General features: G+C 44.6%; 1 protein-coding gene across 1 annotated transcript in view; it reads right to left on the reverse strand.

Annotated features, from left to right (window-relative positions):
- Nucleotides 1-24,191, reverse strand: part of Prdm6 (PR/SET domain 6) — a 104,250-nt gene that overhangs the window by 18,653 nt on the left and 61,406 nt on the right. Inside the window, exons 3-4 of the mRNA XM_052155502.1 lie at nt 14,712-14,839; nt 11,114-11,238 (exon numbers count right to left, since the gene is read on the reverse strand). Coding sequence (XP_052011462.1) covers nt 11,114-11,238; nt 14,712-14,839 — 253 coding nt within the window. The remainder of the gene's footprint in view (nt 1-11,113; nt 11,239-14,711; nt 14,840-24,191) is intronic.

Here is a 24,191-nt window from a genome sequence, read left to right on the forward strand (position 1 = left end):
TAGCCTGGGCTGGCCTCGTACTCTGCCTTAGCCTTTTCGGTACTAGGATGTCCGGTGTGATCCACTACTCTAGGCTTCATATTTTAAAATATCTTACTGTGTTAACAATACTTATCAAGTATTAACTTGTCATTCTATGGGTCTAAAAGTGATTAGAACAGATGCAAAAGGATCAAAGTTTTTACAAGTAACTACTATGTCCAATATATACAAGTGTGTATGTGTGTGTGTGTGTGTGTGTGTGTGTTGGTCATTTCAGGAATCAAGGAGATTAAGCTGAATAGTGGTATACACCTATGATCCTAGCACTTTGCAGGCAGAGGAAAAAGTAGAGATGATAGATCTCTGTAGCTACCAGGCCAGTCTGACCCACACAGCAAGTTCCAGGCCAGCCAGAGAAACACAGCGAAAGACCTTGTCAAAAAAATATGCAGAATTTTGAAGATGATGATTCAGAAAAAGATTAGTTATGGCAAGAAGCAAAGCCACGGCGCTGTAGCTACTCATGTGGCTGTCGGCCACCAGCTCAGAGCTAAGGTGGGAAGCAAACTGGGCGCTCTCTTGTGCCTCACCACAACTGTGGGCAGACTCCATTCACAACACGAGCATCTCAACTCTCAGACAGCAGTCGAGCTGTGGGAAGCAGGAAGCTCTGGAAGGAGGCAGGTGGATCGCACATGTGGGTACAGGGGTGCTGGTGCGCGACCCGAGGTTCTTCTGCAGAGTCACATGATCAGCCTATCTAACCCAGGAAACAGACCTGTCTACAGCAGCTGAAGTACAGCTCAGCTCATCCCAGGGAGCAAAGGCCTGGAGGTCATTCCTTCACTGGCTTCTCAACAGTAGCTTCACAGAGAATTTTTAAAAATCAAATGAGCCTCTCAGAAGGGCCTGACTATATTTTTTAAAGTCCCCCCAGTGCTTCTGAAGTGACGTCAGGGCTAAGACTCACTGACCTGAGCCAACCTTCCTTTCCAGTGGCAAAACAGTGGCCCTGCAAGATCTAGCAACTTACTCATCATTGGTTAAGGATACAGTAGTTAAGGGCAGACCTAGGCTGTAAGATCTACCTTTCAGAGTTCTAGAGACTTCATTTTTAGTTCTTATCTATACCTCTCTGCTCACTAGCCATGTTTCAAACAGAGATGGGCCACTATTATGAGTGGTACAGAGCTTTGTGAGTATGTCATATACATCAAACTATACATGTTACATTATGTGTAAGCCTGTGTTCTCGTGTAGACTCTAAAAGATAAAGGGAAATGCTCTGCCCTTTGTAGTTAAGAGTGCATTATCAGAGGTTGGCATGGAGCCTACTGATTGACAGGGTTGTCAGCAGGCAGGAGAGCAGCGAACCTGGGGCAAGCTTTTTAATGCTCTAAATCTTAAAGGCCACACAATCTCTATAGAGAAAGAAACTGATTGGGCTGGAGAGATGGCTCAGCAGTTAAGAGCACTGACTGCTCTTCCGAAGGTTATGAGTTCAAACACCAGCAACCACATGGTGGCTCACAACCATCCGTAATGAGCTCTTCTGGAGTGTCTGAAGACAGCTACAGTGTACTTACATATAATAAATAAATAAATTTAAAAAAAAAGAAAAAAGAAAGAAACTGATTCATGAGCCAATAAATTTCTTAAGTTTAATGATCAATGCTAAGTAAAAAACTCAAGTTTATAAAATCTATTAGATTTATAAAAATCTAAAAGTTTGTATAACAAAGCTATGTGATCTGTGTGAATATAGAGTAATAAGCTGTATTTGGAGAGAGCAAAAGATGACTGAAATAAGATTATTCTCCTCTAAATACTTTCCTTCTTTGGACACTTTAAAACAAATATAAACGGTTCCCCAGTTATAGGTAATGACACACTCTCCATTCTGTCCTAAGTATGTTCTTCCATTGTATTTATAAACAAATTCAGTCTTATCAAATGAAGCTGAGCAAATAATTTACCCAGAGAGGGTAGGAATGAGAACTTCAGAAAAGCAACCATATTTGAAGTCTTGCTGTTCTGTGGAGCCCCACACACTTTCCCAGAATCCTCAGTGTATAGATGTTTGTCTTGAAAGCAGAACATTTCAGAGAGCATGCCTCCGAATGCCAGCCTCCCTGGCTACCCCAGTGAAAACACTCACTAAACATGAGCACTTATCCACCAGGAACAGGGGAAAGATTAGAAACACCATCTCATGGAAACCTAAGAGTCAATTCAGAGGAGGCCGGAGGACAGCTAAATGACATAACCAGAAACATAAGTGGCTTCTGCATTTGGGGACCCTGTGTTATATAGTCTCCTCGGTCTATGAAGACAAAGATTAAGAGAAAGAGAGTGAAGTCTAAAGCCGGGAAGAAGAGAGTCAGGAGAAAACATGAACTCATCACATCTGGATAGTTAAACACGGGCGGCAGGGATTCAGGAACCACAAAAGCAACTCTTACTTTACCCGACCTGCAAAATATTTACAGCGCATCTACTATATACTGACTGGTGGGCGTGTGGGAGGGCAGGACATCTCCCTGTCCCCCTCGCTGTGACATTTAGACAGTGATGAAGCTAGCCTTGCCTCAGCTTCCATTCTCAACTTCCATTAGTTGAATCATTATAATTGTAAAGCGTGGATGTCCATTGTCAAGATTTCTGCCAATTTCAGGGAGTTGAACACTAACATATGTTCACTTTAGATGCGACAAAGTGCAGGACTGCAAGAAAGAAAGGATGTCGGGAAGCTGGCATGTGAGCCCCGCAGGACACATGAGCAATCGCAGAGGGGAGGAAGAGACAGCCAAAGGGAACAAGCACTGGCCCTTGTCCTGTGACAGGGAAAGAACCGAGCACTAAAGGAACTAAAAATGTGCCAGGTATGGCAAGAGGGGACAGATGGCGGACTTCACCTGAGGCTGGAGAGGAAGGCAGTCACACACCCGTGGGAGTTGTACAGGGACTGGAAGTGAGCTGGGGGACCGGCAGGCCCATGAACACATCCAAGGCCGGGAGTCTATAGTCCGCTAAGTACAGCTTAGCATAGCTAACGATCTTTGGGTCTGGGGAGTCTAATTCTTTTATTTAGGTTTCATTTGGAGTTTAAGGATGGGTCTCATTAGACAGTCCTGGCTGGCCTGGAACTTGTAGTCACCCTGCCACTGGCCCCTGAATGCTAGGAATTACAGATAATAGATATTATATAAATGCTACATATGATATTCTACAGACAGAATCCACACCCAGTTGAGTTCTAATTAAAACAGGGTCTGGGAACGTAGCTCAGTGGGTAAGGTACTTGCCTAGCATAAATAAACCCCTATGTTCAGTCCCCAACACCCCATAAGACTAGGTGTGGTGGCTCATGTCTATAATCCCAGCGCTGGGAGGTGAATGCAGAAGGATAACAAGTTTAAGACCATCCTCAGCTACATAGCAAGTTTGGACAGCATACATGAGACCCTATCTGAAAATAAATTAATCAGTATGTGAGCTGGAGACTATGTGTGGCTCCTACAGGCAGCATTCCATACCAAAGAGCCATTTTTTGTTGTTTTTTTAAGAGATGTATTTATTTTGTACATGTACAAATACACTGTTGCTCTCTTTAGACACACCAGAAAGGGGCATCGAATCCCATCACTGATGTTTGTGAGCTAACATGTGGTTGCTGGGAATTGAACTCAGGACCTCTAGAAGAGCAGCCAAGTGGTCTTAAATGCTAGGCCATCTCTCCAGTCCAAAGAGCTGGTTATTTAGCAAGTGACTCACTGTAAGACAGAAAGAGTTTGACCCAGAGCTCAAGGAGACTAGATGTTTGCTTTCAGTCTATCTCCAAGCCATGCTGACCAGTGTATACCATATGCTGCTGGTACTTGTGGAAGAAGCAGAAATGGGGCCATACATGGTAGCGTATACTTATAACCCTAGTCACTCAGAAAGCTAAGGCAAGAAGATCAGTGATTTAAGGACACCAAAGGCTTTCCTGAACAGGGGGTGGGAGATGCAGATGGGAGAAGGTTGAATGGAGGACATCTGAAAACCAAAGAAAGAAAGGGAGAACATACTGTCGGAAGAGACAAAAATATGTTTCTGGAAGAATACCTAAGAATTTGTCAACAGCCCTCATTATCTCTTGGCTGGAGACTTGTGTGCCCATAGCACTTTCCTGGCTTTGATCTAGGAGCCCAAGTTATCTGTTGATAAAACAAGTGGATCAACTGAAACAGCAAAATAAGCCAACATGTAAGACTTTGTTCTGGCTGTGATGACACCAAAAACCGCTGCCTCATGGTGCAGCCCTGAGTGGTTTCTGTAACTCTGATCATGATGGTGGCAGGAGAGATGAGAACACATGTGGACTACATACATCAGGGCCCGGGTGACATGTCAAGGTTTCTACAAAGCACAGTTGGATGGCTAGAAGTGAGCGCTCTAAGAGGGGATTGTGGAAATGAATACAATGGCTTTAGTCACCATAAGATGGAGGTAAGATTCCTCTGAGGGATGGAAGGGGAGATGCTGAGGAGATGCAATTGGATAGTTGAAGCTGTGTGTCACAGAAGTCTAGATTAAAAATATAGACAACCCCTCCCCCACAAAAAAGAAAATACAGACCCAAGAGTACCTGGGAAATGGACTGGGAAGGGAGACTTGGAGACCCCTTCTTACAGGCTTTAAGCTAGGTCAAGTGTGGAGTTCTGTGGGAGAGAGTCAAGTAGGACTGGGTAACTGAAGACTCACTAGCTCTGGGGATGGAATGTCTTCTGAGTGATCCTTCTTTGAGGAAGCAGCCAGGCCTGTATGCCTCCACAGACTGCTAACTGCATGTGGACCACAGTCCAGTTCAGATGGCCTACGGGCAAGAATGCAGTGGTTCTCCTACAGTGCTGTTGGTGCTGAAGACAAACCCATCTGAGAGATGTCCATCTCCTACTGGTCCAAGAACCAGGCTAGTGACAGATAAACTCATATAGCAAGATGTGCTAGAGTGGCACATAGAACTACCAAGAGCCAATCAAACAGCCTGTCTTCAGTCTTTCCCTCCTCCATTGTCAATCTTCTCAGAGAATACACTTCCAGTGGGTGGCTACCTTTGTTAGAGATGAAAATGTATCCCTGTGGGCATTTCTTCTTTGCTTGTTCTAGAATTCTCCAGGTTTCTCAACGTCTAGGGTAAGAGAGAGAGCAAAGGAAGAGAGAGAGAAGGGAGGGAGGAAGAGGAAGGAAAGGAGGGAGGGGGAGGGAAAGGGAGGGAGAGGGAGAAGGAAAGAGGGGGGAAGAAAAGAGGGAGGGAAATGGAGGGAGAGGAAGAGAGAGGGAAAGAGAGGGAAAGGGAGAGGGAAAAAGATGAAGGTAGGAAGGGAGAGAGAAGTAAAGAAAGGAGAAAGAAGAAGGGAGAGAGAGAGAGGGAGGGAGGGAAAGAAGAGAGAACACGTGCATGTACATGGAAGTTAAAGCTAGAGGACAACTCGACTATCATTTCTCGGGACCCAGCTATGTTAGTTTGTGTTTGTCCACAAATAGGGAAACACAAACTTCATTGCCCTGGAGCTTACTGATTCAGCTATACTGTCTAGTCAGCAGATCCATGGGCCCACTCTGTCTACCTGTCCAGCTCTGAGATGATAAGTGTGTACCACCGTGCCCAGCTTTTTACTTGGAGTCCGAAGACCTAGCTCAGGTCCCCATGTTCGCAAGGTGCTGAGCCATTTCCCCAGCCCTAGGCCAATTTTCATATTAGGCTCTTGACTCAGTGTTTTTATGTCTGACAGGATAAAAACCAAGGCCTGCACCATTCTGTAGCTATAGCAAGGTGTAGACTGTATCACAGTGTCTCAAGATAGACAGTTCTTTGAACCTTGGCTTGGAGTCAACATTCTTCTAGTCAACTCTCAGAGAGAGAATAGTTTCTTCCTATACTCAAGACTATGTAAGGCATCCAATACCAATGTCTCTCTGTGTATAGAGGGAGATACTCTGGTTGCTCTTGACCATATTTGACCTGACTCCCCTCAGCTCAGGGTCTCTGCTGTAGTTACCCCAAGTGGTGCCTTCATTAAGGTCTATGCTTGAGCTGTATGCAAATGAGCCTTCTGACCGCTGAAGCTCAAGGTGGGGCCCGAGGTTTTGCACACTATCACGTCGCCTCCTTTGAGGACTCGCCCACACAGGATACTCCTGCTGGTCATTGCATCCTAAAGGTCAACGTGAATAAAGGGTTGAGCAGAGTGCTCCTTAGGCTGGGTCCAGTTTCCTCTTGGTAGGATGGTGGGGGTGAGAGTCCCTGCACAGAGGTCGCCCTTTTTATTTGCTATTCTTTGAAAATCCAGAGGAGCAAGCCTCCTCGAGGCAGGGTCTAATCCAGAGCAGTCCCCACAAGGCCATCAAGTCTCAGTCTCACATCCTGCCTCCTCAGTCTCACACCCTGAGATGCGGCAAGCACGACTTGTTTAACATTTATTCCTAAACCTTTTTTTTTTTTTTTAATTTCCTCTGCAAAGAATATGAACACATTCAGGTCTTTGCACTCTGCAGGAGCTAATCCCCCACTGGAAGCTTGGGGCAACCTCATTCCTTCTTGCGGATGTGATCTGTCGACACAAGTGTTCCTTCAGGGTCTTTGAAAGACCCGCAGTGCATGGAAGGGCTCTCTCTCTCTCTCTCTCTCTCTCTCTCTCTCTCTCTTGGAGCACTAGTACATTTTCAACTACAGTTTTTAAAAAGAAAACAACACACACACACAAAAAATAATAATAAATAAATAAATAAATAAATAAAAGAAAACAACACAAGAATTGCTTCCAGAGCCCAGATGACTGTGTGGAACAGTGACTTCTCTGAGGCCAGGCGGCATTTGCTGGCATGTCCAGGCAGTGCGTGTAGCCACTGCTACATGCCGCTGACAGAGTGGGAAGCTGACTAAGGCCCAGGTCCCACTGCACACAATCAATGGGAAGCATGTACTCTGCATGTTGAAAGGACCATGGGAAGAAAATGATACTTTTATGACTGAAAGTGACTTATTAGTGCTATTTTGCTATTTACTGCCTAAAAATCACATTTTCCTTGAATATCTTGGTCCGGTATTAATTTCATTAACAAAGGAAAATCTGGCTGAAATAATATCTGATCTCTTCTCATAATTGTGATGGAAGGTCTTATTTTTATCCATGTACCTTTACTTTAAGTAAGTGTGTGTGTGTGTGTGTGTGTGTGTGTGTGTCAGAGATATCAGAGGACAACTTTTAGAATTCAGCTTCTCTCCTTGCATTATGTCCGTCTTGGGCTGGAATGTAGAGATCTATCAGGCTTGGTGGTACCTTTACCTGCTGAGGTATCTCCATGGTTCAACACATGTAACCGTGTGCTCCACACACAGCACTATAAGGAAGAACATTTGATTACTGAGTCTTTGATCTCAAGGAGCTTCTCTTAGAAACCTAATTTATTTTATGACTAGCAAGGTGGAGTAAAAAAAAATATCGTAGCACTGCTGACCCATGGAGATGATTTAAATTCTTCAGGGTGAGGAAGGCTATCTGTTAAGTTCCCTGCAATGCCCCTTTGCACAGCTGCATGCCTGAGTCACTTGAATATTTTCTTACCACAGAATAAGCAATATTCATCACAAAGGATTCCCAGGCCACCCTGGGATCAAATGAGATGATACTCTGTTTCAGAATTACAGTCAACATCATATTTCTCCCATCACTATCTGATGAAGCCTTGTGCTGGTTTCTTGGGTGGCCAGTCACGTGACAGATATATGACTTTGAGACAGGAAGTGAAATAAAATTCCCCATAACACCCTCAGTGGAAAGAGGCATTGTCACCGGTAAGACTTTTAGACGGTGGCTTAAATCCCTTTGAATTTCCTTCAATCCTTACTGAGAACTCTAAACTAAACCAGAAAGGGGTAACTTAGCTTTCTTACTGAAGCCACAGACTGCACGACAATGCTGTGGACTTCAGGGGTGAAGCTGTGTAATGAGTCCTGGCAGACTTCACCTAATCCTCTAGTCAGCTCCTCTAGAATGCTTCGTGAAGCTGGAACTGCAGGAGAGAGGGCTGAAAACGCGCCGCATGCCCTTCCAGCAAGCAGATGCTCGGGCGCTACGGCCCTGAATCTGAACACCACTTGGTAGACTCAGAAGCCCTGCCAGGTATCTGTGAATGGCAAGTGGACAGCAAAGTGCCTCCAACCCCAGTTGCCCCCACACAGGTTCACAGCCTTGTGAGGTGAAAGCAATGCATGAACAAATGACATCTACTCCAGAGATCCAGGCAGACATGGCGGCTCTTACGTGGCCACCCCACACCTTCCATTTCTACTTCTTAAACTCAGGAACTAGTCACACCTTAAGTCTAGATGACTCAAAGTCATCATTGATGCGTTTTACTCTGTACCTAGAATGCCAGAAGATGCTGTTGGTTTTACTTTCAAAATATGCCTAGTGTTCAAGTACTTCTCACCACCTCCGCCATTTCCACATTGGTCCAGACCGCCATCATTGCTCCTTGCTTTCTGTAAGGGCCCCTGAGATCTCCCTCACTGTTTATGTTATAATCTGCTCTCAAAAAGACAGAGTAATCCTACTACAACTTCAGTCAGAGCATCTCACTACTGCTCCAAACTTCAAGCCAGCCACATCACAAGCTCACAGGGTAAAAGCCAGGGTCCTCACAGGGACCCAATGTCTGCCCCCTATTGACCCATACCTGACTTATATGCTTCCCTGTCACTCACTCTACCATACTGGGCTAACTTCCGGGATGCTCTTCCAGATGCAAGGGACATTTCCACCATGAGGTGTTTAGGGATTTAGCTCAATTGCCTACAATGTTCTTGTCTAGGGTAGCATGCACAGCATTCCCTCACCTCCTTCAATCTTTGGTCAAAGGCCAGTTTGCCAGGGAAGACTTCTTCAAGTCCTTCACTGACTCTGTAGGCCCAGACTCCCAGCACACCTGGCTTTTCCTGCTTCAGTAGCACCACAACATATCACCTCCTGACCAACATTTAATTACATATTTAAGTACCCTGTCCCTAGATATATATACTCCATGAGTGTAGGACCTCTTGACTGTTTCCTTCCTTCTGCATGTGTGGTACCTATAGAAAAGATGCTGGCCCACAGTAGGTAATCAGTAAATAAGAATTGAATGTCTGTTTGAACTATGAGCTGTAATTCGGAATCCTATGCCTTCATGTGTTTACAGCTACAGTCCACAACACACAGCACAACACAGAATCTACAGAGTCTGGAGAAGGTTGTATTCAAGGGAGAAATAAGGAAGCTCACAGGATTTCTGATGGTTTAATGCTTGGCCCAAGGAGTGGCACTGTTAGAAGGTGTGGCCCTGTTGGAGTAGATGTGTCACTGTGGGTTTGGGTTTTAACATCCTCATCCTACCTGCCTGGAAGTCAGTATTCTGCTAGCAGCCTTCAGATGAAGATGTAGAACTCTCAGCTCCTCCTGTACCATGCCTGCCTGGATGCTGTCATGTTCCTGCCTTGATGATAATGGACTGAACCTCTGAACCTGTAATCCAGCCCCAATTCAATGTTGTCCTTGTAAGAGTTGCCTTGGTTGTGGTGTCTGTTCACAGCAGTAAAACCCTAAGTAAGGCAATTTCCAAAATCCTTTTGGCTCAAACTCCACACATTAGGAGCTGAGTCTGTGTCAGGATTCCAAGACACAGAAAGCTCATGTTTCTAGTTCACATTGTGAGGGAAGAGGATGTGGTATTATCCTGAAGAAGAGAGAATGTCCTGGCCTCTATGTCTGTGTCTGTGGTACTGAATGCACATCCTCATCCAGCCCAGAGATTGCCTTCGCTGAAAACAGGTACTCCCTCGAACAAGGGTATCAGAGCAAAAAGGACACTTTCCAGGAGAAACAGCAAGAAGAAGGCCCAGTTCAATGTCTTCTTTTGAGCTTGGTTTGAATTAGGGTAAAACAGAAAGGTTGACAGCAATGTATTCTTTAAGGATTTTCTTTACAAAGGGAATTATAGACAAGGAACAGATCTGTTTTGTGATGAGCAGTACTGGGGGCATTTGTGGGATGAGTGCATGAGAGAGAGGCGGGGAGAGGGAGAGACAGGCAGAGAAGGAGAGAGAGAGAGAGAGAGAGAGAGAGAGAGAGAGAGAGAGAGAGAAGAAGAAGAAGAAGAAGAAGAAGAAGAAGAAGAAGAAGGAGGAGGAGGAGGAGGAGGAGGAGGAGGAGGAGGAGGAGGAGGAGGGGGAGGAGGAGGGGGAGGAGGAGGAGGAGGAGGAGGGGGGAGGAGGAGGAGGAGGAGGAGGAGGAGGAGGAGGAGGAAGCTCTCCACCCACTGAAAAACCCATCTTTTGTCTCTGTTTCTTTCTTGCAGCATATCAAATAATCTTTTCACAGATGAGTCAGTTTGGTAACAGGAAAACACAGCATCACTAAAGCAAGCATTCTCCCCATTGAGGACTGGGATTGTCTAAATCTGTCCCAAATATGTCTATCACCTTGACCGTTTCCCAAGCATCAATAACAACTTGAAATAAGTTCAGATAGACGTTTCTGCAAGCTTACATCAACCTAAATATTCTATTATTGTTTTAAAGGTAGCAGTTGGTGGGATACCAATGATAGAAGACTTTATGGTTCTAGACATAGTTTTAAATAAGAAAACTTAGGAAGGCACAAATTCCAGCCATATATAAACCTATAGTTTTCAGTCCTATTATTCTAATGACTATTCTAATTCACACTCGGCTGCAGAGTGATCATCTGGATTGAACAATACTGTTTGTTATTTTTGTTTAGAGGACGGTTCCAAGACTGCCTCCTTCAGCAGAAACTCTGCCATCTTCCCTCTTAAAGTGGCAAGTGTGGAGGCAAACACATAGTAGGCACTCACTGGAGACCAGCTGACTTCACATTTTGTCTTTCTCAGCAATTCTTTAATACATTGGCAAAAGCTTTGAAACTGCAACCAGGCAAAGACTCGGCCCAGGAAAGGAGGCCGTGGATGGCCTATGCACGCTTGCATTATATATCACAGCAAACCATTATTTCAGAAGTTTCAAAAGGCATTCTTTAAAACGGTAACTGTGTGTGTGTGTGGATTCAGAACTAAAGTAGATTCTTACAGTTTTCATCCTGGGCAATGCATTGTAAAGGGATCCCAAAGAAAGATGTATAGCTGTCATTGTACCACACCAGAAGCTCGGTGCCCCTGGGAATATCTATACAGGCTCGGTAGAATATATTCGACCTATTTAAAACAAAAGAAAACCCAACTTAGTAAGGCGAAATGCTCATATGTCCCAACACATTTTTATTACCCCCAAAACATTCTGCCCAATTCCACCTAAACTGTTTATAATGAATCTACGCCCATGGTACTCTGCCTGGCAATTGAGGAGAGCTTGTAACTCAGCATGATAAACAATGTATACTTTATTTCCACAGTGCCCTCCATAGAGGGTCTTGAAGAGACAGAAATCTGGCCCAGGAGACAACAGGAAAGGAAAAGTTCATTAAAAAAAAAATTCCATCTCACACTAATGAGAAAATTCTTCCTGGTGGCAAACTGCCTGTCAAACTACAGAGCCAGGGAGTACTGCCCCAACCTCGAATGTCAATTAATACTATTGACTTCTTACTTGAAGAAAAAGCACTAAGTGTATCCTGGCACCTTGACCTTGGAAGTTCCCAAATTCGTCATAAAATGGAGCCGCTTTCATTTAGAAGAACGAAGGGAGTAAAAATCCCTCCTAACTGCTCCCCCAACCCCAGCCTAAAGTCTGATGTAGGAGGAGAGAAAAGCCCTCTTGTATGAAATGGATGGAAATTCAATAAATACAAGAGGAGCACTTTACTCGGACTGAAAGATTACGCCCTGGATGATGGAGAGAGGGTGTCACGAAATAAACATCTTTTACAGCAGCAGCTTTGGTGCCGTTAAGAAAAATCTACAGATTTTTAAAAGAATGAGGTGCCGAGTCGGGTTTTCTCAATGAAGAATTGTTACAAATATTAGCCTCAAGTTCCAGATAAAAGTGTTTAGGGTTGGTGGGCCTTAAATGTTGCCTTTCTGTAAGGAATTGGCTGCAACAGTGTAATTTGTTCCTTGTAGAACACTGCAGACATAAGGAGAATCCTTGCCCACATTTTTCACAGCAGTGAGATACGCGCTTGTCAACATATTTTGTCACCACAAAGTGGCTCTTGGCAATAGGATCATAAAGATCAATAAAAAAGTGCAGATTCTCAATATTTTACTTGCAGCTGCAAAAATTTCATTTATCTTGTTATTTTCCTTACTTACTGCCATCCTGTCTCAGGAGGGCACTGCTAGCTAAGCAGAATGTTTTTTCCCCAACATTCTATGAATATCTGACAAAAACTCCAGCCACTTGTCCAACTCTCACTGCCCCTCCTGCCTTGGCCTCCCCAGAGCTGTGCATTTTATTAATTCTTTCCACTGCTGCATAAAAAAAAAAAATCAAAATTGGAACCGAGTTATAAATCACTGACATCCCCTAAGTTGAGAAAAATTGAGTCTACTTTGTACTTCATTCTTGTAACATTTCATCTCTGGGTTTGCCTTCCCTTAATATAAACACAGCGCCCTGCAAATGAATGTGTTAAACTAAATGACCACTTTGCCGCTGAAAGACCAGAACTGTTTTGGAGCAATGGGTGGTCTTCTGAGGCCCAGTGTAGGGTGAGGGGGAAGGGGGGAGTATGTAAGCGTACACCGTTCCTTACAAGCACCCAGAGCTTCCAAAGCTTGCAGAAATCCCTGCATGCTGGAGCACATCAAAGGAATTTTCCCTTTTCAGATAATATTTCCTTTGCTGACATGTATTTAGTATTGTGGTTGGATGACTCATAAAGATAGCTTCATGGCGTCCCAACGCAGTTGAAGCAGAACACGTGCCAACAAACATTATTGTCAGCCTCAAAATAAAAACAAAACGTTCAGCTAAGGGTCAATCAATCAAGGGCGCTTTGAAGAAAATTCCATTTAGATATTACAAATCATAACAGAATGAATTTAAACCAGCTGACTTTTTGTGAAGAGGACATTCATGTACAATAAAAATTAGGCTGGCTCTTCCGGGTCCAACTTTTCTATTTTCTTACTTTTGGACGTGGTCACTAGTCATGGATGCCAGTTTTTTTTTTTTTTTTAAATTGTGTTTTTGTAGCTCATTGTATAAAGATCTGCAGTAATCCGAAACAGATCGGCCGAGAGAGCTCATAGCTTAAGCACCCTCATGAAAGGAGAGTTGTAAAATCCACTTAATATTGACAGATAGGTAATGACTTATTCATGCCCCCTTCCCAAAGGGGCTTCTTGTCCCAAATTTAGAATTTGCCTCAAGAGCTCCCTTGGTATTTATGACATTAGTGGCCAAACTATCTCTTGCTGAGTGGGCAAACATAATCTTTGATAATTGTGTAGCTCAGGGTTGCCTAGAAACTTGCTGATAGCAAAGGTGTGCAGCCACTTCTGCCCCAGCATCACCAAACAGCCCCTGCACCATTTCATGTAAACCATTACTTAATGAAACTGCATGAGAAACCAAGGCAGTGAGTCAGACACTGCCCAAGTATGTTCTTTTTAGAACTGGAGACCTTCACAGAGTAAGCCAGATTTGTGCACCCTTTAAGCTATGAAGAAAAAAAATTAGGAAAAAAAAAAAACACTTTTTTAAAAAAAAGAGGAAAATAAATAGCCCCAGGCAGAACTCCAAGTTGTGGAGCACAAGGCTCTTGGCTTTGATGTGTCTGTGGTGCCCAATAAAGCTAAACAGTTGCTTCTGACTCTGAAGGGAACACGGCTGTTTATAACTGAGCTCATATATTTATAAGGCACATGTTTTCGAGGGATTCTGAGAGAAGAAGGCTTAGGGCTGGGGAGTTTTCTGTTGGGTTTGTTTCTGCCTTCTTGATCTTGATTCTGGCCTTCCTGAGGAACAGGGTGGGGGGAGGGTAACAGGTGCATTGAGAAGTGGAGACTCCTCAGTGCTCAAGGCTCCGTCCCTGTGTGGATGCCTCTGCCTAGATCTGGTAGTCTTTGGTCTCTGCCCATTCGTCTTAGGAGACAGTAGTGGGGGTGGGGGCTTCTTTCCTCTAATTTGAAACAACTACATCACCTGGCACTCAGCTGAGCTATCAAAGGGCCTGACCCAGATACTCTGGAACCTTTAGGGAGCAGGAAAGGTCATAGGGCTCAGTCCTGCTGTTGAGCGTGGCCAATTTGGGAAAACTGGGTTCTGGGGTTCGCAGACTCTTGTACACATGAAACTTATTCTTTCTGAGAGAGAGAGACTGATGGAGACCAGGAGGAACAGATCTGGAACGGAGTCTCCAAGCTCCCATTGTGTGTGTGTGTGTGTGTGTGTGTGTGTGTGTGTGTGTGTGTTCACATCTGCTGGGGCAGTAAGTCCAAGGCAGTGGGGCTGTTAACCTCATTGGGGTCGGTATGGACAGTCAAGTGACATGCGGAATAACTGCAGCCTGTGTACACACTCAAAGAGGGCATGTGCTTGTACTTTTATTTCCGAGTGTCTACAAAACAGTACTACCAGAAGCAAGGCAGTTTCAGAAACCCAGCAAAGAACAACCGATCTCTGTACAGCATTCTGCGGGGTGTTTTCAACCACTTGTAGCAAGCCTGTGTTCATACGTACAAAGCCAAAAGGGCACTGGGCGGTAAATCAAGACATACTTTACCTGTACTGAACTACTGTTAGATTCTGTTCTCCACAGTGCCTTGCACATCGGATATACCTCATCCAGCTTGACTTACTAGGCTCCCCACCGTCAATAAAGTGCTGAAGTGTCCCATCTTGATCATATATCTAGAGAAGAGGTCAGAAGGTCAAGTGGTTAGAACGAATCATCAGCAATCATTTTTTTTCCCTGTTTCCCTGGGTGTCTTTCCATGTCAGTTGCAGAGATTTATGGTCCTTGGGTTTGCTAGTGCCTATTGATGGTCATGGAAACTCAGCCAGGGTAACGGGGAAATATTTTTTGGTGAGGCAAGTCGATCACGTTTTTTCTTATCAAGCCAATCTTCTCTGGATTAAACATAGTTGTGCTATCTCAAGGATGTGACCATATTTCCCAAAGAATATTTAACCTATTTTGACAGGCTAGTCTTAAATAATGAGCTGCCGGATAAACAAAGCGAAGCTGAAAGGAGAGACCACACTGACATGATTGGAACAAGCACAGAAAAGGTCCTCGGTCTCCAGCATGCAACTCTTCAAAAGCATCTGAAGAAGGCAGACACTGTCCATCCGCTGAGCTGGGAGACCCTCAGCAGAAGGCGGCTGGGAAGTTGTAGAACTATAGAGGACTGGTAAAAGAGACATTCTGGAATGAAATAAAGGGACAGTCCCCTCACAGGAGACGCTAGTCTCTGAAGCCTTGAAGGGAGACGTCATCCCACTGCAGCCCCAGAAAGAGAGAGGAAAACAGCTGTCTCGTCTGGAGCTTATATTTCTCAACCAAGTTTACTCTCATCATGACTGCCTTTGGTAAACCCCAGCAGATTCCTCAAGATAGGAAAAAGAAAAGAAAATCTACTTCAAACCAAGCAAGAAGCACAAAGAAAAAAAACTTTATGTAAGCAATTTGCTAGACACTCAGTAAATGCTGAAAATGGACACGCTTGTGCCCCTCTGGAAATAACTTTGTGTGACATGGTGTCCTGGAGGAGTAGGCAGTCCCATACTCTAAGGTTTCCCCAGAGGTTGAGGCAGTCAGGAAGCACAAGGCAGTTCAATAGTTTCTTGGGAGCCTGGGGAGATGGTTGAGTTGGTAATTTATTTCCTGCAGAAACCTGAGGACCCAAGATCAATCCCCAGCACCCACATAAAAAGCTGGGCATGTGGCACAGACTTGTCATCCTACCACTGGGAAGGCAGAGACAGGTGAGGCGGGTCCCTGGAGATTGATGACCTATCAGCCCACCACAATGACAAGGTCGAGGTTCCAGTGAGAGACCCTGTATCACCAAACAAGGCAGGTGGCTCCTAAGGGCCAACCTGATTTTAACCTCTGGCTTGCACACCCAGAGCAACGTACTCACACACAAATAGTTTCTTAGGAGCCCAGGCTTTAGAAGGACAATGACAGAACTAAGTATATTTTGAGTAGAATTAGTACAGCCTCCTGGGAATAGAAGAGGGGTCACCCAAAGCATCCTGGGAAACACACCTCTTTTTCTGAGCCCTCCCACTTTTCCTCTCCCAAATAACCATGCAGAGTAAGTCTTTCTGAGAAAGGCTCACTGTGTGGCCATTCATATTCCTTCAGGTCAGCGCTTCCTGTCTGGAGGCCCCAGCTTTGGTGAGGCTTTCCTTTTGCTTCCGGCTGTCACTGTAAAAGCATCTGAATCCACATCCGGCTCTTCTCAGTGCTCTGTCTGCTCCCCCAACCTTTCTACCACCCCCACGGATAAAAGACAAACATTAAGCTAAGAAAAACAATCATCTGCGAATTTTGGACTCGTAACAATACCAAGACAATCACAGCTGATAATCAAATCAGCCTGAAGGGGGGGGGGGAGGCTCCTGGTTTGGTATACAGCAGATACAGGCAAGGCACATATATCTCCAAACTCCTTGTAATCACAGCAAACGGAAGCAGGTTAAAAGGCTAATCTGCCCACTGCAAAAGACAGGCATCCCATTGAGATTAGATTAAACTAACTGTTTTTGTCAACGTCTCATATTCTTTTATTGTTGACTTGCTGGGGTTTTTTTGGGGGGGGGGGGAGGGTTGTTGTTGGTTTGTTTTTTGAAGATGGCCAGTCAAGCAACATTCAAAATTCCATCCCCCCACCCCCGCACCCTTCCCACACCCCGGGACTGCCGTCAGCAGCCAGAGAGGTTGAGCAAAACTCTTCCTGCCCGTTGGCAGCACCATCAATCATTAATGGAATAAAACGTTTTGATGGAATTGTTTTACCCTTTCCCTACAAAGACGACGTGTATGAAAAGCTGCTGTTAATAATCGCTACAAAACATCCTGAGAGGAGAGCACAACACTCTTGCTTGGTGCTCCCAGCCAGGATTCCCGCAGCAAGCAGCATTCCATCTTGCTCTGTAGAAAGGCCCAGCCTGAGCACGCGCTCGGCTGAACACCGCCCACTCGCAAGCCTATCCAGAATGAGGAGAGACGCATTTCCAGCTATAAACGTGTCTCAGCATCCATCTCCTTAAAGAAATATGTCCACGAAGAAACCCACAATTTTTGCCTCCTACTTGCCTTGAAGAAAAAGAAGATCATCGTCTTTCAGGAAGTATATTCTAGAGCAGCATGTGGCATGAGGCCAGGCCTTCCTGGCTTTGGCCAGCACTGATGGTAATATTTCACATAAAACTGGGATGATCCCAATACACCTTCCTCAATCTCCTAACTGAAGGCCTCGAAGACTCTCATCTGGCTTTGACTCTGCTCTCAGTGGGCCGCCACCAGATCCATGCACATTTCTTTCCTAATGTTTTTCAGGAACACCCGCCTCCTCCTCTCAACAATCAACTCTGTAGCTCACTGGAAATGGGACAAGAGCCCCTTGACCCACCTTCCTTACAGGGTCTCTGGGATGTTATCTAAACTGTAGCCACTATGATCCTTAAAACACAGATCTAACAATACCATTGAGCACAATACCTGATGCGGGGGTGGGGGCGGAGGTGGGGAGGGTGGGAAGGGGTAGTGGGGAGACTTCACAAAGGTATCCATTTCAGGTCCTACAATGCCTGTGAGATTTCCTCCAGGAGGCTTACTACACTGGTAGACCAGCATCTCCTGCTGTGGTTACTGAGAGAGCCCAAAGCCCAGGGTTTTACACTTGCCTCAAGACTGCTCTGAGCTCTTCTGGTTTGTTCTGTTAAGAGTGAACATGCAGCCAGGCGGTGGTGGCACATGCCTGTAATCCCAGCACTTGGGAGGTGGAGGCAGGCAGATTTCTGAGTTTGAGGCCAGCCTGGTCTACAGAGTGGGTTCCACTACAGCCAGGGCTACACAGAGAAACCTTGTTTCAAAAAACCAAAAGAGTGAACATTTAGATATAGCCATTCTTTGCAAGATCCAAAAGGAACTAAAAAAAAAAAAGTTGATGCCTTTGTTTTATCTTTAGTACAAAGAGCACGCGCCAAGAGGGTGTGCAGGTAGTGAGTGCTAAACAGAAATTGAAGGCACCTCCAAAGGCTGTAGCTGCTAATGTGCACTTTGTGATTCATTAGTGTCAGTTAGCTTTGTTAACACTTACGAAGAGCCTGGTTAAGAAACAATATGTGTGGAGCTCATCTCCCAGACAGCAGCCATCTTCTTCTAGGCAGGAAGAAGCTAGAAGGAGCTCCAAAGGAGATGGATGCACAGTGTCAGCCCAGAGTAGCAGCTACAGTTACGAGCAGAGCACAGGAAGTTGTTCTTGGAGGCTGAACTGACAATGTCCCATATTTGTGGGACATTGACATGAAATTTTAAGTTGGATACCTGATAGCTACCCCTGAAACTCATGGAATTTAAGAGATGAACTATGCCAAGACCTAGAATTACTGGATTTTGTTTTTTTTTTTTAAATCTATTTTTCAAAGGATTTCAAATAAGCAAGAAAATATTTTTTAAAAAATTACTCAGAGTGTTTAGACAACTCCCCCAGGACCTGTGAAAACGTTGGAAAGGTCAGAGGTGGTTTATTCATTCAAGTGGTGACCGTATAGGGCAGGAGTGTTGACTTTAGATTGAGGAGAAGAGTCATTCTGCAGAAAACACCTAACAGCGCAAGTTTGCCAGAAGTGTGCAAAAACAGTGTTCTAATATTGTCTCCGTTCTTTTTCAGAATGAAGCAATTGACCTTCAAAGTGGGAAAACGTCATGAAAAGAAACACACAGGACACCTGGCCAAGGGTGGGTGGGGACAAATCTTGTAATTCTGAACTGTAGAATGGATCATTCAGTATTTGCTGTGGAAATGCCAGTTCCCCTACAGCCAATGTGGAGTGTACCACAACACTGCCACCCCGGAGGTCACTTTAACACTGTATCTATAAATTTGAGAATGGTTATATTTTACGGTTTATCGATAGTCTAGGGAACTATCCCAATGAAGTTCTGCTGAATCTGAGAGATGGTTTCCAAAGACTTCACCGAGGAACTGCTTGGAAAAGCAAATAATCAGAAATACTGGAAATATCTCATCATTGGAAGAGTAAGTCACTCTATCCACTGAAAACCATTTGTTTAATAATGTTTACCTTTAATGAATTAGACATGTTTGTATTATATTAAAAACATCATGTTAATGGGGGGAAAGCGGACCCATTATGCTATTGTTTGTTGAAATACACAGAATAGCACTATAAGCAGCGTGCGCTACGGCAGGACCTTATGTAACGTATAGTAAGTATACATAAACATGCACAGCAAATCTGAAGCTCTGTGCGAGAACTCCGGACATCCTCCATGGAGAAGAGGCCTTCAGAAGCAAACACGGTGGCAAGGGTGGGAGGTGGGGGGAAAGAAAATAGTGGGATTACACTTGGCCTTAGAGGCTTCATTTCTTTGAGAGAGAAAAAAAATCTGACATAAATACAGCAAAGCGTTGGTAGTTGGCCAGTGGTCTGTAAATGAATATCTGCAGTGACTCTTTTTCTTCCTTTCTGTGTTTACGCTGGAGATTAGACCCCAGGACTCCTACTTGCTAAGCCCCGACTCTACCACTCAGCTCCAACCATAGATTCTACATTGCTTTCTAATCAAAGAAAGAAACATATAAATAGAACCTAGGAACCTGAGCCTTCATTTCGGGAGTGTGTGTGTGTGTGTGTGTGTGTTGTTAAGGCAAAGAGTCTGCCTGTTACTGGAGGTCAGGAGCTCATCTGAACATCCGCTTGTAATATGTATCCACCTTATCAGCCTCTGATTTCCTTTGTGATTGCTGCTGCTATTTTAAAACGATTGCTTCTGGGCTGTGAGTCTCTTCTATCTTGTATCCACGAGAGTAGCCAGATAAGTAATGGGGAGAGGCAAGTCTTACTTTTAAAGGGGCTTTTAAGTTTTCAGTTCCACCGTATCAGCTGTTACACCATACATGTGGCTCGAATAAAGATCACACAAATTCTCTCACTTCAAACCATGTTGCCCGCATTGCCTGAGAACGTCCATGAGGCGGGCATTGAGCCACCTTCTCTCCCATGCTTACAGTTTCCTAGAGCAAAACTCCCAGTGAGAAGGAGTAGGCGGTGTGTGGCGCTGGTGTTAATGTCGTCGGCTGGGAAGTGACTTGACTACAGCTTAGCCACTTGTGAATGCTGCCAGCTTGTGTTGACTACAAGGATGAGCACAGGGCAGCCAAGCCAGCAGCTGATCTAATTTATCATTACTGAGAAGGCACCACCTTCTGAAGGAGAGGAACCTGAACAGCCAAAGAGGCAATGACAACTTCGTTTTGCTTGCCAAGTGTTGTCAAAAAATTCAAATGCAGTCTGACTTGATTTTCATCTTCTCTTGAAAACTCAAAGAGCAAGCCTCCAATCTTGCTCGGAAAAGTGGCCCCTTCCAGTCTTCTGAATCCCCAGTACCTCTTAATGGCTCAAGGGACACTTACTTCACAAGATGCCTCTAGTAATTTACCTGTCTAGCACTTACTGGCAACCACAGCTAGTGGGGAGTCGGTACTATCTGTGAAAACTGCTGTCGCCAGAAGCACTTTGACAGAATCTGGAAGTAGCAGCCTTTAAACAGGCAAATGTCAATCCCTTCTGTACTGCTCAGAAGCCTTCATCTTTCCAGAGTAAGGCAGAGCACACCTCCCAACACGTGTGCTCATGTACACGCACACCAACACACACGCATACTCACCATAGTTCTATCAGCACAGGTTTTAAGTGAAGGAAAAAAAAAAGGAATAACTTGTAATTAATTCTGTGAAGTCTTGAGCAAGGCACAGTGGTACATGGCCACAGTCACAGCACTTGGGAGAGTGAGTCAGGACCATTGCAAGATCAGCCTGAGGTATACAGTAAGACTGTCTTAAAAAGGGAAGGAAGAGAAGGGGAGGGAGGGAGGGAAGGAAGGTAGGAAGGAAGGAAGGAGAGTTCATTCAGAGAAGTGTTAAAGGAACGCCACTGGAAAAGCATTGCCCAGGGTTGAAGAAGGAGGACTTGGTGGGAGCACCACAATAGTTCCTGAGACCACTCCGGGGTCTGTAGGAGTCCTGTATTGACTGGGGGAAGGAGGGGCAATCACAGAGAGCATTTCCTGTGGAGGACGAGGCCTCTGGGAAGATGAAGCCTTTCTGCTCTAAGCTGAGCACTGTAAACTCTAGTGTGCAGGAAACTCGGCAATTGGCCAGGTTAGACAAAGGGAACTGAGGTCTCCAAAAGCTAGTATCTTACACCCTGTGAGAGTGCTGGGCAGTGACAGACCACTGAGTGGCTTCTACCCCCATCTGTCCCAGGTTAGCTGAGACTGCCTCTTTTTAATTCTGAGTACCCCGAAGAGACCCGATAGCGCTGCACAAAAAACCTGGATTACAATTTAGACATGAATTTGTTCCTCAGGGCCCGAGTTTTGTCCCAGTAAGGAATGACCAGGCCCCACCAAGAGACATACTGGAGCAGCGGTTCTCAACCTTCCTGATACTGAGACCCTTTAATACAGCTCCTCATGCTGCAGTGACTCCCAACCATAAAATTATTTCCATGGCTACTTCATAACGGTAACTTTGCTACTGTCACGCATCATAATGGTAATGTAAATATCTGTGCTTTCCCATATCTGAGGCGGCCCCTGTGAAAGACCATTCAACCACCAAAGGAGTCACAACTGAGAAACACTATTCTAGATTCTATCTCTTTGTTTTCCAGTCTTGTCCCATCCCTTCACAGATGCCCTGGTTCCTGGCATTTGGTTCTTGTGTTGAGTTGGGGACAACTTTCACCAGGCAGTTGAGATGAGGAAACATAATTTATACCCAAGTATCCATCACTGATTCTGTACATGGAAGAACATCCGGGCGCATGAGAAAATACCAAAGCCAAAAAAACCAAACCAAAACAAACAAACAAACAAAAAAAAAAACAAAAAACAAAAAACAAAAACACACACAAAAAAAGAAGAAGTACAGCTTCGTAAAGATCTCGGATTGTATGTAAGGGCTTAGAAGAAAGTATTCCTACTTTCTTTACTTTAGAAGAAAGTATCTGAAGTTGAGGGAAAAGTACTAACAACTCAGGCTAAGAAACAAATGGCAGTCTCCTTGGAGATGGTAAATCCTTTTGATTCTCTGAACTGAGAATGAGAATTTCCTCTGGTAATCAGTCAGCAGAGAGAAGTCAGTGGGAGGTCTCCAGGCATACCTAAGATCCTGGGACTGCTTTTGCTGTTTTCAATCTTTTCACAACTGGTAGAGGATCCAGAAAACAGAAGAAGAAGAAGGAGGAGGAGGAGAAAGAGGAAGGAGGAAAGAGGAAGGAGGAAGGAGGAAGGAGGAGGAAGAGGAGGAAGAGGAGGAGGAGGAGGAAGAAGAAGGAAGAAGGAGGAGGAGGAAGAAGGAGGAGGAGGAAGAAGAAGGAGGAGGAAGAAGAAGGAGGAGAAGGAGAAGAAGAAGGAGGAGGCGGAGAAGGAGGAGGAGAAGGAGGGGGCAGGGCAGGGTCCTAAGACTTCCTCTGTCCATTCTCACAGCATGTTTTTACACTTCTCCATCTTACTATAAAATTCAAAAACTAGATTTTATTTTTATTTTATATACATTGGTGTTTTGCCTGCCTGTGTGTGATTTACATGCCCGTGTTGGGGTACCAGATCTCCTGGAACTGGAGTTACAGACAGTTATGAGCTGCCATATGGTTGCTGGGAATTGAACCCTGGTCCTCTGGAAGAGCAGCCAGTGCTCATCACTGCTGGCCCACCTCAACTGAGCCAACCTAAAAATTAGGGTTTTAAAAGTCACACATCATGGTAACTTGAGAAACTCAGTTGAAAACCCTATGATTTGCCAAGATGGATAAAAATATATATCATTTGAAACACAGATTCCACTGTGTTTCAAAAGAACGACAGACTTGATTATTTTGACCATGAAGCTAGCCATGAGAATAACTTTATGAAAGTAGATTATACTCTTAATAATAGTCTGAAGAGAAGCTCTTATATATTACAGATTAAAATATATAATGTGAGCCAGTGCAGTTAGGGGCGATTACAGGGATATGCCTCGGGTGAGTGTTTTGTGTACATCTGTGCACATGTGCATGCAATGCCCTCAGAGGCCAGAAGAGGGCATCAGAGTTCCCTGGTCCTAGAGTTGAAGACAGTTGTGAGCCACCATGTGGGTGCTGGGAATGAAACCTGTGTTCCCTCCAAGGGCTGCCAGTGTTCTTAATTGCAGTCCCAATAAATATGAGTTATAGTCGTGGCTCCATCATACGTGGTGACACTGGGCAGTTGTTCTTCCTCAGTGAAGCCAAAAACTGGAGGGATGGGGGTGCTAATGAGATCCCCACCCCAAGGAACAAGATGACAAGTGTGTGTAAACACTCAGCACCAGGGACTGCTCAGAGACCATTATCTGTCCTTAGGACAACACTGTAATTAGGTTGGAAATGTTTACGGGAGGAGATTCGGCAATCTGGGGGAGAGCAGTGGTCATGATATACTCGTAGCATGCTGGTGTCTAGCTCAGTGGTAGTGTTCCCCTTGCGTGGATGAGGAGCTGGGTTTTAAAAAATTAACACCATAGCAATATTGACATCTGTAAATGCAGATTCCTAAAATGACAAGACCAAATACTCATTGAAGGAAGAAATGTATTTCACCATTTAAAAAATTTAACTGTACACATTTGTTTTCCCACACAGTAAAAAGAATGAAGAGATGATTTAGGAGGCCAAAGGGGGAGGGGAAAGTTAATTGCTTGTACATATTGTATCTTTCAGGACAGAATATTTCAAAGTAAAAGCATAGGAGGTGGAGAGATGCGAAGCAGTTAAGAGCACTGGCTTCCCTTAAAGAGAACACAGGTTCCATTCCCAACCATCCCCAGTGGCTCACAACTGCCTTTAACTCTAGGACCAGGGAATCTGATGCCCTCTCCTGGCCTCTTTGGGTATTACATGCACATGGTGCACAGATAATCTTGTAGATAAAACACCCACACATAAAATAATTTTTAATGTAAAAAATAAAAGTACAAGT

Source organism: Apodemus sylvaticus, chromosome 13 (genome assembly GCF_947179515.1).
Source record: "Apodemus sylvaticus chromosome 13, mApoSyl1.1, whole genome shotgun sequence".
Lineage (NCBI taxonomy): Eukaryota > Metazoa > Chordata > Mammalia > Rodentia > Muridae > Apodemus > Apodemus sylvaticus.